Source organism: Microtus pennsylvanicus, chromosome 18, assembly GCF_037038515.1.
Source record: "Microtus pennsylvanicus isolate mMicPen1 chromosome 18, mMicPen1.hap1, whole genome shotgun sequence".
Taxonomy (NCBI): Eukaryota; Metazoa; Chordata; class Mammalia; order Rodentia; family Cricetidae; genus Microtus; species Microtus pennsylvanicus.
Window position 1 is genome coordinate 13,329,234 of NC_134596.1, and position 15,801 is coordinate 13,345,034.

At 45.0% G+C, this 15,801-nt stretch overlaps 1 protein-coding gene across 1 annotated transcript in view; it reads right to left on the bottom strand.

Annotated features, from left to right (window-relative positions):
- Positions 1–15,801, bottom strand: part of Herc2 (HECT and RLD domain containing E3 ubiquitin protein ligase 2) — a 154,660-nt gene that overhangs the window by 7,072 nt on the left and 131,787 nt on the right. The window contains exons 79-86 of the mRNA XM_075952430.1: positions 14,910–15,124; positions 11,140–11,317; positions 10,591–10,752; positions 8,991–9,082; positions 8,461–8,600; positions 4,903–5,090; positions 4,177–4,374; positions 2,025–2,108 (exon numbers count right to left, since the gene is read on the bottom strand). Of these exons, the coding sequence (XP_075808545.1) occupies positions 2,025–2,108; positions 4,177–4,374; positions 4,903–5,090; positions 8,461–8,600; positions 8,991–9,082; positions 10,591–10,752; positions 11,140–11,317; positions 14,910–15,124 (1,257 nt within the window). The remainder of the gene's footprint in view (positions 1–2,024; positions 2,109–4,176; positions 4,375–4,902; positions 5,091–8,460; positions 8,601–8,990; positions 9,083–10,590; positions 10,753–11,139; positions 11,318–14,909; positions 15,125–15,801) is intronic.

The window sequence follows — 15,801 nt, forward strand, 5'->3', positions numbered from 1 at the left end:
AACCTGACCCAGGAATGTACAGCTTTCCTTGTCTTGCAAACTTTCGAATGCACGTCATTCAAGGTGGGGAAATAAAAGCTTTTTTATGGACCTAATTAAACAGCCATTTATTTGCGGAACTAGCTGACCGACTCCCAGCCAGCACTAGCTGCTGTGACGTGTACCACTAGAGACACCAGCTCCACCAATGTGGTCACATGTGCTGCCCAACAAAGGCAAGAGTTTCATCTCTTAATTCAAAATGCCCCCAAGTACAACTCAGAAAAAATTCTTGTCATGTAATCAACATCAGGATAAAAATCATGTGTTAATACAAAGGCTGAGTAACAAAGAATTTGTTCTTCGCGGCTCTCTGCTTCTGATCTAAGAGGCGAGGCTAATTTCATTTGCGTACTAAATGTCAAATGCCACGCACTGTCATAGTCACTAACTGAGATTCCTCTCTATTTTTAATGAAACTTTCAAAGTCTATGTGTATGTGTACTTAGAAGCAGTGTTCATTCAGAAATGCCCTGCTTTCCCTTCTTTCTCATGAGATCTAGTAATATGGGCTCATTAACCTGGAGAACTCAGAATCGGGCGCTCACAAGGCTCGAAGGGATGTGAACCGTTACGTGTACAAGTAACAAGAGCGACCTAGCTTTGCCTGTAACAAACATACAAAGGCCACATAGAAGAAGGGGAATTATCACCTTGGGGGGAAAATACGGCTGCTCCTTACTTTACCTTTTAAAAACTTCTCTTTGTCTGTGCTTTTGGGTTATGACAAGTAAATCTTTCTTATTTTTACATAAACAAAAATCTCCCCCTCACCTCCCAACTCTTTAAAGCCTCCTGCAGAGCACTACACGCAGGAAGCCTGCTCCGTAAGCCAGGAATGCTGATTTTCTCCAAGACTATAGTGATATTTTATTTATGTTTTAAAAAATAAAGCTTGTGTTAAGATCAGAAGGGCAAAGCTAAGCCATTAGAGGTCAGGCAGTGGTGGCACACACCTTTAATCCCAGGATTTGGGAGACAGAGGTAGATAGATCCCTGTGAGTTCAAGGCTACCCTGGGCTACACAAGATCAGTGCAGAAGCAAACCCAGGTGGTGAGGCCTTAAACCTTTAATCCCGGTACTAGGGAGTTACCCGCCTTTAATCCCAGCACTAGAGGGAATATAAAATGAGAAGAGAAAGAGGCTTGGATTGCTTAGTCTGTAGTCACCCAGTCTTGGCAGAGGTTAAGACTCCTCTAGTGGCTTGGCTGCTTTGTTCTTTTGGCCTTCAGTTTAACCCATATCTATGTCCAGGTTTTATTATTCATGCTGCACTCGAGACTGCAGGGCACCTCCTGCACCTTTATTATCTATCTGTGCTGCACTCGAGACTGCAGGGACACCTCCTGCACCTTTATTATCTATCCATGCTGCATTAGAGACTGCAGGGACACCTCCTGCACCTTTATTATCTATCCATGCTGCATTCGAGACTGCAGGGACACCTCCTGTACTTTTATTATCTATCCGTGCTGCACTCGAGACTGCAGGGGCACCTCCTGCACCTTTATTATCTATCCATGCTGCATTTGAGACTGCAGGGCACCTCCTGCACCTTTATTATCTATCCATGCTGCATTTGAGACTGCAGGGCACCTCCTGCACCTTTATTATCTATCCATGCTGCATTTGAGACTGCAGGGCACCTCCTGCACCTTTATTATCTATCCATGCTGCATTTGAGACTGCAGGGCACCTCCTGCACCTTTATTATCTATCCGTGCTGCATTCGAGACTGCAGGGCACCTCCTGCACCCTATTATCTATACTGCATTTGAGACTGCAAGGACACCTCTTGCACCCGATTATTCATGCTGCATTTGAGACTGCAGGGACACCTCTTGCTCCCGATTATTCATGCTGCATTTGAGACTGCAGGGACACCTCTTGCACCCGATTATTCATGCTACATGTGAGACTGCAGGGCACCTCTTGCACCATGGAAGCATCACCTGTACAGCTGTCAGGCTGGGAAGGGAGTTACCTGGATGCGGTTCAGCTCCACCACAGGTCCATGCTGGCGGTCTCGCACCATAGTTGCTTGCACTACTTTTCGGAAAGCTGCTTCCTGAAATGTGAAAAACAGATAGAGTTTATAGGGTCTGAAATAGAAATCAGCATGCCAGGAGAAACCATGTCACTGTTTTATATCCTCTATTTCTGAAAGCCAGATTTCCTTAAGAAGATAAAATGGCTGTCCTTTCCAGGGTGTGCAATAGAGCCAAGTAGCCTGGAGAGCTGTGTAGAGGACCGGAGAGTTTGTAAGCATGACCGACAGTTGAGCAAAGACTCAGCTCTCTGAGAAAGAGCAGACAGGAGGGCTGGAGCTTTGCAAACACCTGCCCAACACAGGCCCAAAAGATGCGCAGTGGCAGCAGGGTCTGATGCTGACACTCTTAACTGCATCACAGAGCAGCTGGGAGTCAGACGTGCATGGGGAGCACACTGTGAGCACACACTGAAAGAAACCATAAGGAAGATGGCCAGGACAGTGTGGGCATCACACTAAGGATTCGGACATCATCCAGAAGGGACACGTGAGGAGCATTCAAAGGAAACAGAGCCAGTAGTAGGTCTCAGGCCTCTTTGCTAAGGGCACAAGAGAACCTTTTTTCAGAGCTGGGAAGGGGAGATCTGTAGAAACACAGGCCTCCGACAAATCCTAAGCCCCTCGCTCAGACCAGACTCTTAAGAATTCCAACCCAAGACAGCAGAAGCAGAGACATTAAGTAATCCAAGAAGCACTAGAGGTAAGATTTGGTTTCAGAGGTGGAGAAACATCAGCACCATGCCTCATGCATAGCCTCACCTGCCTTCCTGCACACCCCACTCACACCTGGGGCTAAGTTCCTCCCCCAGAGAGGCTTTCCTGCTTTGAATCCCTGGTTGTCCTGCTCTTCTCCAGTGATACTGGTGGAAATGTTCTGTTTAGTTCATTTTTTAAGAAAAGGTCTTGCAACTCCTGCTAGTCAGCTTACACTAGCCCTGAGCCCATTACGTAACCTGGGATGGTCTCAAACTCACAATTCTCCTGCAGATTACAGTATTTATCACCACACCCAACTCCTTGCTGGTACCCTGAGTTAGAGGCAGTAGGACTTCCTTCCTTTGCTCAGCTGCTGGAGCCCTTCAGATGCCCACTTCATGCTGCCCTATCCTGTTATTGCTTCACTGAAGAACCCCACACCACAGCCCATGCTTTCCCGCCCAGAGGTTCCAGCATCTGTAGGAGATGCTCTCACACCACCTCATGAGGGTGCAGCCTACCTTTTAAGTTCTTCCCCTTTGCTGCCTACCGCCCTCTCTTCAAAAGACAAAACAAAGTAAAAATGACAGAATTGCTATTTTTAACTATTAGAAAAACAGTTGAAATTAGGTTTCTTCCTGCACCTATCAGCAGAAAGTGCATCTTCCCTTAGACACCCTCAGGCACCGTGGACATAAAAAGCACACAGTCCTCCTGCTCAGTACAACAAAGCCCCTCTTAAAAAAGGATTACTGTTTGGATACACTCTAAAACATCTACATTTTATTTCATCAGCAAGAATAGACTATACTCCTTGAGCACAACATATATCAAAGACTCAGCCCGTCGGAGCGAAGTGGTCTTGAGGTATGTGCTCTTTTTCTTACAAAGCTCCCACACCTGCCCTCTAAGATCCCACTAAGATGTCCACCAGAAATTCAATAGCTTACCCTTTCACTTCTCAGCCTGACATTCCTTACAGGGAGCTCTGATTAATAAAAAGAATGTCAGTGGGTCAAAAATCTATCCCATGCCCTTTAGATGCCAACAACCCTGACTCTGTCTACTCCTCGTCCCTGTGAAATCTCCAGCCCTGTGCTGGACACATGGAGGAACCCCAACACCACTGCCCATGTTGTCCTAAGATTCCCCCTCCAGTGTCAGTGGGACTGACGACCATCCCTCAAGGTCAGGCAGGGAGAGAAAACCACGTGCACATGGCTGGTTTTTTGTTTTTTTGTTGTTTTTTTTTTAAATATGTTCTAAGTACTTAGAACTGTAGAGGAGACACTCAAAGACCATTTGCTGAATGAAATAAAATTTATATCCATAGTCCCAGAATAAAGATGTTGTGAGTAAAAGACACTGTCCACAGACTGCTACACAGTACCTTTCCCTGGGATATTAAGATCCCTCGGAGAGTGTCAAACCCAACTGAAGGCCCAAGTCCAGTTTCATCCAGAGAGCCCTCTAGGTCAAACATGGGAATGCAGGGACAGAAGAGCTCTGAGATGTGGTGCAGCAGCAGCAGCCGATTCCTGAGGGCAATGATGGGGATCTCCTGCAAATGGTTGTACTCCATGGGCACCTGAAACACCAATGTGTTGCTGAGTCCATGTGGAAAAACACAGAAAGCCAAAACAGTCTTATGATTTCTGACATTTGTCTGTAAAACTTCTCATGTTCTTTCTAGATAGTTTGATTATTTGAGGCAAATAGTGTAAATACCAAAAAATGTTAAAAATATTAGTTTACAGAAATAGTATTTACCAAGATATACACAGGGCACATACATTATCAGTTGTTTTATGTAGTTTACTGGCTGGTTGGTATCAGCATTAAGGCCCTTTTCCTCTACCCCGTTTTTTCAGTTCTGTTGGGGACTGAACCCAGGGCCTCGTGCATGCCAAACAAGTAAGCATTCTATCACTGAGCTATGCTACCAGCCCAATATTACAGTTACTAATATCATTGTTTTGTGGCATTAAGAACTGACTGTCATAGTGAACACCTCTACAAACACATAACTCAAGAATCAGTCATGCTGTTGGACCTGCATGACGGCTAACTGTCACAGTGTGCTCCCGTTCGGCACAGCTACCCAGAGAGCACTGACCTGTGCAGGGAGCTTGCCGGCGCTGGCTGGCTTGCTGGTTGACCAGGCAAGGGTATGTGCAGAACCACAGGCCACACGGTTGACCTTCTTACCCTGAAGGGCAGCTACCAATCGAGGTCTCTGAATAGCATTAGTTGTTCCATCTCCTAGCTGCCCCTCGTCATTGTCACCCCATGTGTAAACTTCACCTAAAAAAGGCAAATGCAATGAACTTAATAAGGGAAACAACAGGCCGGGTGGCGGTGGCGCACGCCTTTAATCCTAGCACTCGGGAGGCAGAGGCAGGCGGATCTCTGTGAGTTCGAGGCCAGCCTGGTCTACAAGAGCTAGTTTCAGAACAGGAACCAAAAGCCACGGAGAAACCCTGTCTCGAAAATTCAAAAAAAAAATAATAATAATAAGGGAAACAACGAATCTACACAGCCCCAGTGTACCCATCACACTGCAGACCTTTCTGCCCTTCTGTGTTTTCTCTAAGCATCAGCTAAAAGTCACCGCACACTGATTGCACATCCAGAGGAAAGCATACTTCCCGGGACTCTCCAGCACCTGCTAGCTAACACCCCTTCTCTGGTCTGGTCCATTAGTGCTGGACCAGGTAAGCAATAGCAGCATTTCTCCATCAGAACAAGGAACATGAAACATCAAGAAATATTCCTAAAAACCTATCCAGCTCCTGAATGCTAAACAGAGGAAGAAAAGCCCGTTTCTAAGATGAACAAAATCCATGCTCTTCATAACCCTGGCATAAGTTCCATCAGTCACAACACTGACCATACTGTTTGGCCCAAACTGGATGCAAACAGTGCAGCACTACCATAGAAACAGTCTACGGGCAAGGTCATGTGCTGAGCAGAGCGGATGGGAAACACCACGTGCAGTCTCCTCAGGGTGGGTCATGTAGGACTGCTGTGTGATCAACAGCAATATGCCCATGTCTGGTTCCTTCCTGCACAAGAATTCAGCTCCAAAGCCACAGGGTGAGTACCTGAGCACCACCTCTAAGAAGATGCCTCTGCAAAGATGCACACGGGTACGGAAGGCACTGAGTTTGAGAAAAGGAGGCCCGAAGCATCTACCTGTGTGGCTGTGTGGCAACCTATTACAGAACAAGAGCTCACAGAAGGCAGGACAAAAACTACCCCAGGATGCTGGTCACAACACAGTGACGAGTGAATAAATTATTGTATGGGATATACATGGACCCAGATTCATCTCCAAGAAAGAAGGGGTCATACATGTGTGATGTGGGTGGGGTACCCTCTGTATGCTGTGACTAAACTATTGTATGGGAGATACACAAACCCAGATTCATCTCTAAGAGAGAAGGGGTCATACATGTGTGATGTGGGGTTCCCCTCTGTATGCTGTGAATACCGTTGGTTAATAAAGAAGCTGAGATAGGGCACAACAGAGCTAACAGGGAAAACTAAACTGAATGCTGGGAGAAAGATGGCAGAGTCAGGAGAATCTATGTAGCCCCACCAGAGACAGATGCTAGAACTTTTCCCAGTAAGCCACAGCCTCGTGGCGATACACAGATTAATGGAGATGGGTTAATTTAAGATATGAGTTACCCAGAAATATGCTTAAGCTATTGACTAAACAGTATTGCAAATAATATGATATCTGTGTGATTATTTCGGCTCTGGGCAGTCGGAAACAAACAGCCCTTCTACAACACATGTGGAAAACAAACAAGCTAGAATGGAACTGGGGTGCTGAATGGAACTGGGGAACATATGTGAACGCAATCTTTAACCACAGAAATAAAGCACAAGTATGTGTGCTTTTAACATATGTTTACTGACTCCAATCAGTAAGGTGGCCTGGAGAACATGCATCTCTGTCTTAATGACCATACTTAGAACGTGAATCTATCTTCTAGATCATTCTCTAAAGAAACAAGGGCTCCTCAGGCCCACACCGGAGGATATGCCTTGGTCCATCCCATCATCCACCCTTTCCTGATCTGAACGATCTAGTGACTGCCTGAGACGGCCCACTAACCAACAGTAATTTCCAAATGGCAATGTCGAGTATTCAGCAGCCCTGACACCATCTGGATGGTTCCTTTGACTACTGTGTCAAAGTCTATAGAACCTCCTACAGTCCACTTCTAGGACTTACTCATAAGCCTCAACGTGAAGTTACACTCACAGCTAGGATATGCAACAGTACCCTGCTGTCTTCCTATGGTGAGATAACACGTGTGTACTGTCCTCCTACATGGGTTCCAGGGATGGTGACTACAGACCACACACAGTCTGAATTCTCACCGGGGTGGACTGGTGTAGGAAGTTCTTTTGTTTGTGTGTTGCTTTCACTGGTTGAATAAAGAGACTGCCTTGGCCTTTTGATAGGGCAGCCCTTAAGTGGGTAGAGTTGACAGAACAGGATGCTGGGAAGAAGGGAAGTGTGGCAGACGCCATGCTTCTGCTTGAGACACTGGTTAGACTCATCCCAGTAAGCCACAGTCAAGTGGCGATACAGATTATTAGAAATGGGTTGAATCAAGATGTGAGAGTTAACCAATAAGAGGCAGTGTTTAATAAATACAATTTCCGTGTGATTATTTTGGGGGGTTAAGCTAGCCGGGCGGCCAGGAGCTGGGCAGCCAGGACAAAAAGCAGGCCCACATCCTCCTACTACAGTGGACAACAGTCACCAAGCACAGTCTTAAGCTCCAGACCCCAGAGGAAAGAACATGTCACACAGACCACATTATATGAAGAGTGCAGGCTCAGTGAGCCCCACTCATCATCTGGAGGAGGAAACTGTCTGGATAGAGTTCCCAGATGCCAAGGGCTGACACGGCATGCCTGTCTAAGGACAGCCTCTCAGGACTTTCTGCATAGCCATACAACTCAACATGTTGTGTGGCTAGGCACTGAGATGATAGGACCAACCCTACCCTCAGTCTCTGAACTACTGTAGTGATGTTTCATTTCTATTTTAATAAATAAGGCTTGCCTGAAGATCAGAGAGTAAAACAGCCCCACTGGCCAGCCTTACAGACCAGGCAGTGCTAACACCACCTTTAATCCCAGAAGTCGCACTAGTTGTCATAGAAACTGGGCGATAGTGGTGCACGCCTTTAGTCCCAGCACTAGAGGGGAACATAAGTTGGGAAGAGACAGCTCTCAGACACAGTCTCATTCTGAGATTCCTGGAGGCAGGATCGCCATTTCGGACTGAGGTAAAGGTGAGCCAGTGGGAGGCTGGCTTTTCTGACCTTCAGATCGAACCCCACTTTCTCTCTCTGAGTTTTTATTAACTGTGCTACAAATTACATTAGACCAGTGGTTCTCAACCTTTCTAACACTAAGACCCTTTCATACAGCTAGCTCCTGCAGTATAAACTACTTCCTCACTACTTCAGAACTCTAGTTTTGCTACTGTTATGAATCACAGTGTAAACATCTGATATGCAGATCCTGTGAAAGGGTTGTTTGACCCCCAAGGGGTCACCAGCCACAGGCTGACAACGGCTGCTGTAGACAATCCTAGAATTTTGTGACCTCAGGCTCAATTTTGTGACGTCAGGCTTGTACCTACCATCTTCCGTGCAACACACACAGTGCAGGGAGCCGGTGGCGATAGCAATGACTTTCTTCCCCTGCAGCCCCTGGACTTGCCGAGGTCTCCGAACATGGTCGTCAGAGCCATGGCCCAGCCGGTGGTAATCACCTTTGCCCCTGAACAAAAAGAGAGCACGGAACTTACTGGACTATGGTCATCTGCACTCCACCCTGCCACCTTCATGCTATAAGCTGTACACGCCAGCATACGGATCACAGTCTGGCACAGAATCAACAAGAAGGTAGTCAAAGCAGTTTTAACGGTTTTAGGAGCAGGAAAGATGGCTCATCTATCAAGAGAACTTGCTGTTCTTCCAGAAGACCCAGGTCCAATTCTTAGTACCGACATGGTAGCTCACTGTCATCTCTAATTCCAGTTCCAAAAAATACGACACCCTCTTCTGGCCTCCGTGGGCACCATGCAGTACACAGACAAAATACCCAAATGACATTCAATTCTTTGAAGCTATGGGTTTAGTGAGGTTGCACAAACAGAATCTGGCATACCATGTATAAACAGCTCCAGATTTGGTAAGAGCCACAGAAAACTGAGATCCACATTCCACTTTAACTACTCCAAGGCCAGTGAGAGAATCAATCTAGAAAGGAAAAGAATCAGTCAGACAGGGTCTGTCATGGTCACTGTTGAATGCTGCAATCAGTGAAATGTAACTAAATCTATTAGAAACTCTGAAAATCCACAGCCATGTAACACACACACACACACACAGACACGCTTTTTGAGACAAGGTTTTTCTGTGTGTAGCCCTGGCTGGCCTTGAGCTGGCAGAGATCCGCCTCCCGAGTGCTGATTTTAAAAGTGCATGCCACCGCCCATCATGCAGAATATTTAATAGAACATTAAAATTAACATCTAATACAACCAAAGTAATTGCGGAAAGGAAACAGAAACATGTGAGAAGGCCCAGTAAGGCCCAGGACATGTCAGCAGGGGAAGTGGACTGACAAGAAGGTACCAATCTCTAATAGGCTCTGTGCTGTCTCATCTGCTGCACATACTGTCAAACTCCAAGACCCACAAGGAAGCAACCCCAGACAGCCGGGTCCTGTCGTCTGTTCAGGCCAGCATAATTCACGTGCCCAGTTAGCGATTCTGCGACCTGTTTTGGCCCCACGTGCACACAGTGTCTCCATCCTGTGCCTAGAAACCCTGCTGCCTCACTTATTAATCATCACTCCGCAGACTCTGCTCCTTGTGATCTCAGTGAACATCTTCCTACTTAATATCCTGTACTTCACTTTTAAACTGACTAAAGCTCACTCTCTTCATCGGTCTCTCTGGACCTGCTGTCCCGCCACAGTGCCAGCACTAACAGCTCCTCCAGATTTGCCCATGCCCAGCGTCCTGTACTTGGATGCAGAAACCTTCCTTAGCTACATAGTCAAAGGCAAACCATTTTCTAGCACACATCTCGAGCAACTGTGAGGTTCCGGTGTCTATCTGTACAGACGAGATGGGCATGCGTCATCTCAGTGTGGGTAAGGGAGAGCACAACTGGAGTACTGTGATTCTATCATATGCTGCTCTGCAGCAATGTCTCGCTGTGAATTTTCATTTTTAAAATTTAAACTAACTTAGACTGAAAAAGTCATTCTGAAATCAATAGTAGATGTACTGGGAAGCACAATTCCAAAACTAAAGTTATGTGGTTGAGCCCAGGACTTCCCTCATATAAGGGCGGCTGATACAGAGCCCGGGACGCCTGTGTCCCAGAGCCTCTCTGCTCATCTGTGCTCAGTTAGGGAGGGCACTGAGCACACACACCCTAACTGTACACCACTACCACATTTACACACTGGGCACACACACCAGCTCCAGTCTATATCCTACATGAGATGATGCGGCCCTATTGACACTGTAAATTGAGAGTGGACCAATCTACAAACTAAATAAAACTACAGGCTCTCTGGAGCCCTGTGGACTCCATGTCTTTCCCGAATGGACACAAACGCACCTAAGGGATCCAAATGTCCCGGTCCCTCACTCCCCTTGACTCCAGGGTACTCCCGCAATGAACAGGACGCTCCTGAGAAGCACACCGAAGGGAAAGCAAGAGGAGATCTGGGTGGCACAGACAGAAAATACCTTCATGGGCACTTTGCAGCCGTCACTGCCTCCTCTGCCCAGCTTGCCGTAGTCTCCATCTCCCCAGGACCAGACAGTATCGTCATCAGTCAGGCAGAGCGTCTGGGCATCACCGCTGCCACAGGCAATGTCTATGACACGGTGGCCCTGCAGCGCTTCCACCTTCAGGAGAAAGGGGTGCAGAGTTCAGCTGGAGGCACACAACGGAGATCACTAGGGAAAAGCTCAGTACCAGTGTTACCACATTACAACCTTCAAGACGACACAAAGACAAATTTGATAATTCTTTAAGAGAGAAGGGCATTCCTCTATTTAACAAGATACATCTGAACTGTAGGCGGCAGGCATGCACCAGCATGACGGGGGCTTATTCATAAGCAATAGATATGTACCAAGACAGCTTGCTTCCGGAAACAAGAAACCATGCTTCTCAATGGTGAGCCTCTAACCACTGACCTGAAAACACAAACTGCCCCAGCCCACTGCAGCACTATAGCACGAGCAAATGCTTGAGCCTGGACCTGGCCTTCAAAGCCAGCACCTTCTCACCAGTTTGGGCTTCAGCTGGTCCTCACTGTCGCTGTGCCCCAGGCGCCCATATCGCCCTTTGCCCCATGTGTAGAGGTCCCCAGCTGCTGTGACACAGGCACTGTGGGCTCCGCCAGCAGCGACATCAACCACTTCGATTCCTCGCAGGGACTCAATGACACGAGGACGGTCACATGGACTGCAGGAGATAAATATGGCTGAAATAGCTAAACCTACATTTAAATTTTAAACACTTTTGTTTGCACTTAAAAAATTTCAACTTTTCTGGTTGCTACTTATTTCTTCAATGTGTACCTCTAACTATTCCTTCTCAGTCAAGTGATTATTACATAAATCAAGAAGAACCATCTAGAACTAAAATCACAATTTCATGATTTTCCATCTATCTTCCTTTACACAAAGTAGCAGAATGCCAGAAAGTAGGGCATTCACAACTTTGCACCAGGCCCATGAGCTAGAAAAAACTTTGTGTGTGGGCAGGTGGTAGGAGTGGGGCATGGGGGTTACCTGGCCCTACTCAGTCTACTCAAGATGCTATATGACTACCGTGTTCTTTTCATACTGACTCACTTTCTTGAGCTGCTCTGATCTAAGAATTCTGGCATAAATGCCACCTGATCATATAGTACTATTTTTTTTGCATACTGTTGGATGTGATTTCTTAAGAGATTAAGAATTTTTATAATGTATGTAGATGTAAGATACTGATTTGTATTTTCCTAATAATGTCTGAGTCTAGCTTTAATAATCTTTAAGAAAATAAATGAGTTAATGTATAAAACTATAGCTTGGTGGTTGAGAATCTGCCCAGCATCCTAAAGGCCCCAAACAACATCAACACAAGTTAGTGGTGCACATCTGCAATGTCAGAGGCTAGCAGAAAGAACACAGGCCTGAGGCCACCCTGGGTTAAATAGCAAAATAGAAAAACAAAAAAAGGGAGAATTCTCCTTTCTCTTCAGTGTTCTGAAAAAGTAGGTCACAACATAATATTTTATATAAGTTTTAATAAATAAAGCTTGCCTAAAGATCAGAAGGGCAAAGCTAAGCTACTATAGGTCAGGCAGTAGTGGCACACACATCTCAAGATTTGGGAGAGGCAGAAGGATCTCTGTGAGTTCAAGGCCACCCTGGGCTACACGAGATCACCACAGAAACAACTCCAGGTTGTGATGCCTCACACCTTTAACCCTGGTACTAGGGAGTCACGCACCTTTAATCCCAGCACTAGAGGGAATATAAAATGAGAGGAGAGAGAGGCTTAGGCTGTTTCGTCTGCAGTCACCCAGCCTTGGCAGAGGTAAGACTTCTTTAATGACTTGGCTGCTTTGCTTTTCTGGTTTTTGGGTTGAACCCCAATACCTGTGTCTGGGTTTTTATTATTCATGTGACATGACATTATATCCAGAAACCATGGGTCATTTGGTTTGGGAGATGTATTTTCAGGAAATTAATATTTTGGGTCTGTGGATTGCTGGCTTTTTTGTTTAAGTATGTTCAATTCTTTAAAAAGTCATATTTATGTTGCCATAAAGTTGTTCATTTAACTGCATTTTCTGCTTTGTTTAAGACAGTCCTCAAAGGCCAAGATTCGCTGTGTAGATCACAGACAGGCCTGGACATAATCTGTGACCACTACCCTGCCTCTACACCCAAGTACCTTGATTGTAGGAAAGCATAATCACACTTGGTTGCTGTTTCAACGTTTTCTGTTTGCTTTTTGCTGTAGTGTTTGTTTTGTTTGTTTTAATTTCAAATATCTATTTTGTTTTTGTGGTTCCAGAGATTGAGCTCAGGCCCTGGGATAAGCTAAGAAGATGGGCAAATGCTTTAACCACTACACTACATCCCCAGCCTTCATCTTTTAATACCTGCAAACTATGTACAAACCCTTTCAGCAGCAGCCAGGCAGTACTGGTGCACACCATTAATCCCAGCACTTGGGAGGTAGAGGCAGGAGCGTCTCTGTGAGTTCCAAGCCAGTCTGGTCTACAGAGCTAGTTCCAAGACAGTCAGAGCTACACAGAGAAACCCTGTCTAGAAGAAGAAAAAAAGAAAGAAAGAAACCCCTTCGTCTCTTCAATTCCTCTGACCTGAAATTTCTTCTTACCACCAGCCTTGACAGAAGGTTTCCTGGTTGCATTTTCCTCAAGAACCAGTTTGCCCACTATCTCCCACCACAGCTTCATCAGCCCATCCCTACTGCTTTTCAAGATTCCACCTTGGTGCAGTCTTTTCCCTCTTTGTGTTTCTCTTGTGAGATGGAGGTGACCGCGCCTATTTCATTTATGTGCTCTAGCTCTAGATTCACCGGCCTTTTTTTCTGTAACATCCATTCGGGCACTAATTCCATAGAATTTACTTTTCCTTTCTGTGAATGTATTTTTAATCTTTAGAACTTTTTCATTTGGCCATTTTAAATAATTTTTTGTTCTACTTAGCAAACTCGAGCTTTTATGTGCTTACAACATGGTGTGTGATTAAAATAAACTCTATCACTGTGGTATTTCTGAATCAGTTTTGATTGTCTGTGTTTGTTCTCATGTGGGTTGTATGGTTTTGTTCTTCTGCATACCTGCAATTTTTGAGTGGGTACAGAACACTGAAAAGTTTACCTTGAAAAGGGTTTATTTTTATTCATAAAAATAATTGAGCTTTGATTTCTATTATTTATAAAAATGATTTCAGTTTTTAAGTTTTGGTGGAGGAACCATAGCCAACAGTAAATGATTCATTTTCCCCCTGCTAATGTACGATTACACATTTATTGTTATATATGAGTGTTTTGCTTGTAGGCAATTATAGCATATACGTGCAGTGCCCGCAGAGGCCACAGCGTTCCCTGGAATCACAGTTACTGGTGGTTGTGTGCCTCCCAACAAGGGCGCTGGGAACCGAGCCCAAGCTAAAAGTGCTCTTAAGCCATCTCTCTGGCCCTTAGTTAGTACTCTTTGTACTCTAACCGCATATGAATGACCAGGTTTCTGGGAGCTCTGTCTCCTCTCTGTGAGTACAAGGAAGGTTTCCTGCAATCATTTGCAGTGTTGGTTCTTAGGCTGCATATCGGATTGCCTTACTGGGCTCTCCAGATCTCTGGGGTCTCCTCGTACCGCTCTCACCTGCTCTGTGCTACTCTGGGCCTCCTTCCATCTCCAGTTCTGTCTCCAGCTGCCAGGGTCTCTCCTTCCCATTGTGGTATGGAAACATCTACAGATGATCCACTGGGGTAACTTTCTCAACTTGCCTTGCTTATGTTCTATTCTCAGGGAATTTTATATCGCTGCCTCCTATTCAGTGTGTTTGGGGCTGCTGTTTATTTTGCCTGGTGATTTTAGTTATTTCTAAGCTACATCTCCACTTCCACTTTGGGTAGTAGATGCAATAAGTTTTTCATGAACAACTGACTCTGGTTCCTTCCCCATCACTTGTGCTATTTCTTCTATACTTATAATCTTGGAATCATGCAACAATATACACAATGCCCGATGTGATTCCGTGGACAGTAGCAAGGTAAAGGACAGAAAGACATTTATTAATTGTCAAATTTGTAAATACAAACCTCAAGACTTAATGCTTCCCTACCAGTACAGGAAGCACACAGGTAAGCTCATGTAGAGAGACCTGTAGACGTGTTTCTGGACAAATAAGTCATTAACACCATCTAACTTAAGCAGGTTATTCCAAGGGTTCCAAAAGGCAAAAATCAACACACGGTAGAATCACGAAAACAAAGCAAAGAAACATACTAAAAATGATATTTTCACATTTACCTTCTGTTGCCATGCCCCAACTTCCCATCTTCTGCCTCACCCCACGAATAAACTTCTCCTTCTGAAGAGAGAGCAAGGCAGTGCTTTCCTCCCGAGTTCACAGCGACCTTCTTAATGAACACATGCTGTATGGACTCCAGCAATGTCGGCGTAGACACTGACTCTGTCCCTCCGACCCCCAGTCTGCCACCAGCACCGTAGCCAGTAGCATAGAGCTGAGATGAGAAAGCATAAAAATTCCTGCATTTAGTAATCACCTCCAAAGAGTTAGCACTTTGTACATTTTTACACCAGAGGACATTTTAACTTAAAATTAAAAATTTTGGGAAACTTTAAGATTTTATATATCGTTGTGGTTTGGAGTATTCTCCAAACCTTGGTCCCTAAGGTAGTACTACTGAGAGTTGATGGTGGGGACTTTCCTGTAGGTTACTGGTGGTAAGTCCATAAAGGTATCATAATAACTGCAGGACTGTGCTCCCTCCCCCCATCCAATGCTTTATCTCAATTTCTAACTATAAGGACAGAGTTCCTTTCCTCTCATCTAAAAGGAAAAATTATAAGCAGGCAAACTTGAAGATCACAGATATCTACAGAGACTCATGAGCTGCACTACAGAGAGAAGACTGACAGGCATCAGATGTTTATGATTTTTAAAAGAAATACAGCTAACAGATGTAGTGTACTTCAAAATAAAAATATGTATGAAGTAGTTAAAATACAACTAAAGATTATACAGAAATATGGAAGACCACTACTTGCTTTTAGTATATCATAAACATTCTTCAGATAGCAAATACAAGTCCTTACACATACAAAAATGAAACAAAATATATCTACCCATAATGTTCTCAATCTTAACGACAGCAGAACACAAAAACATCACACCCTT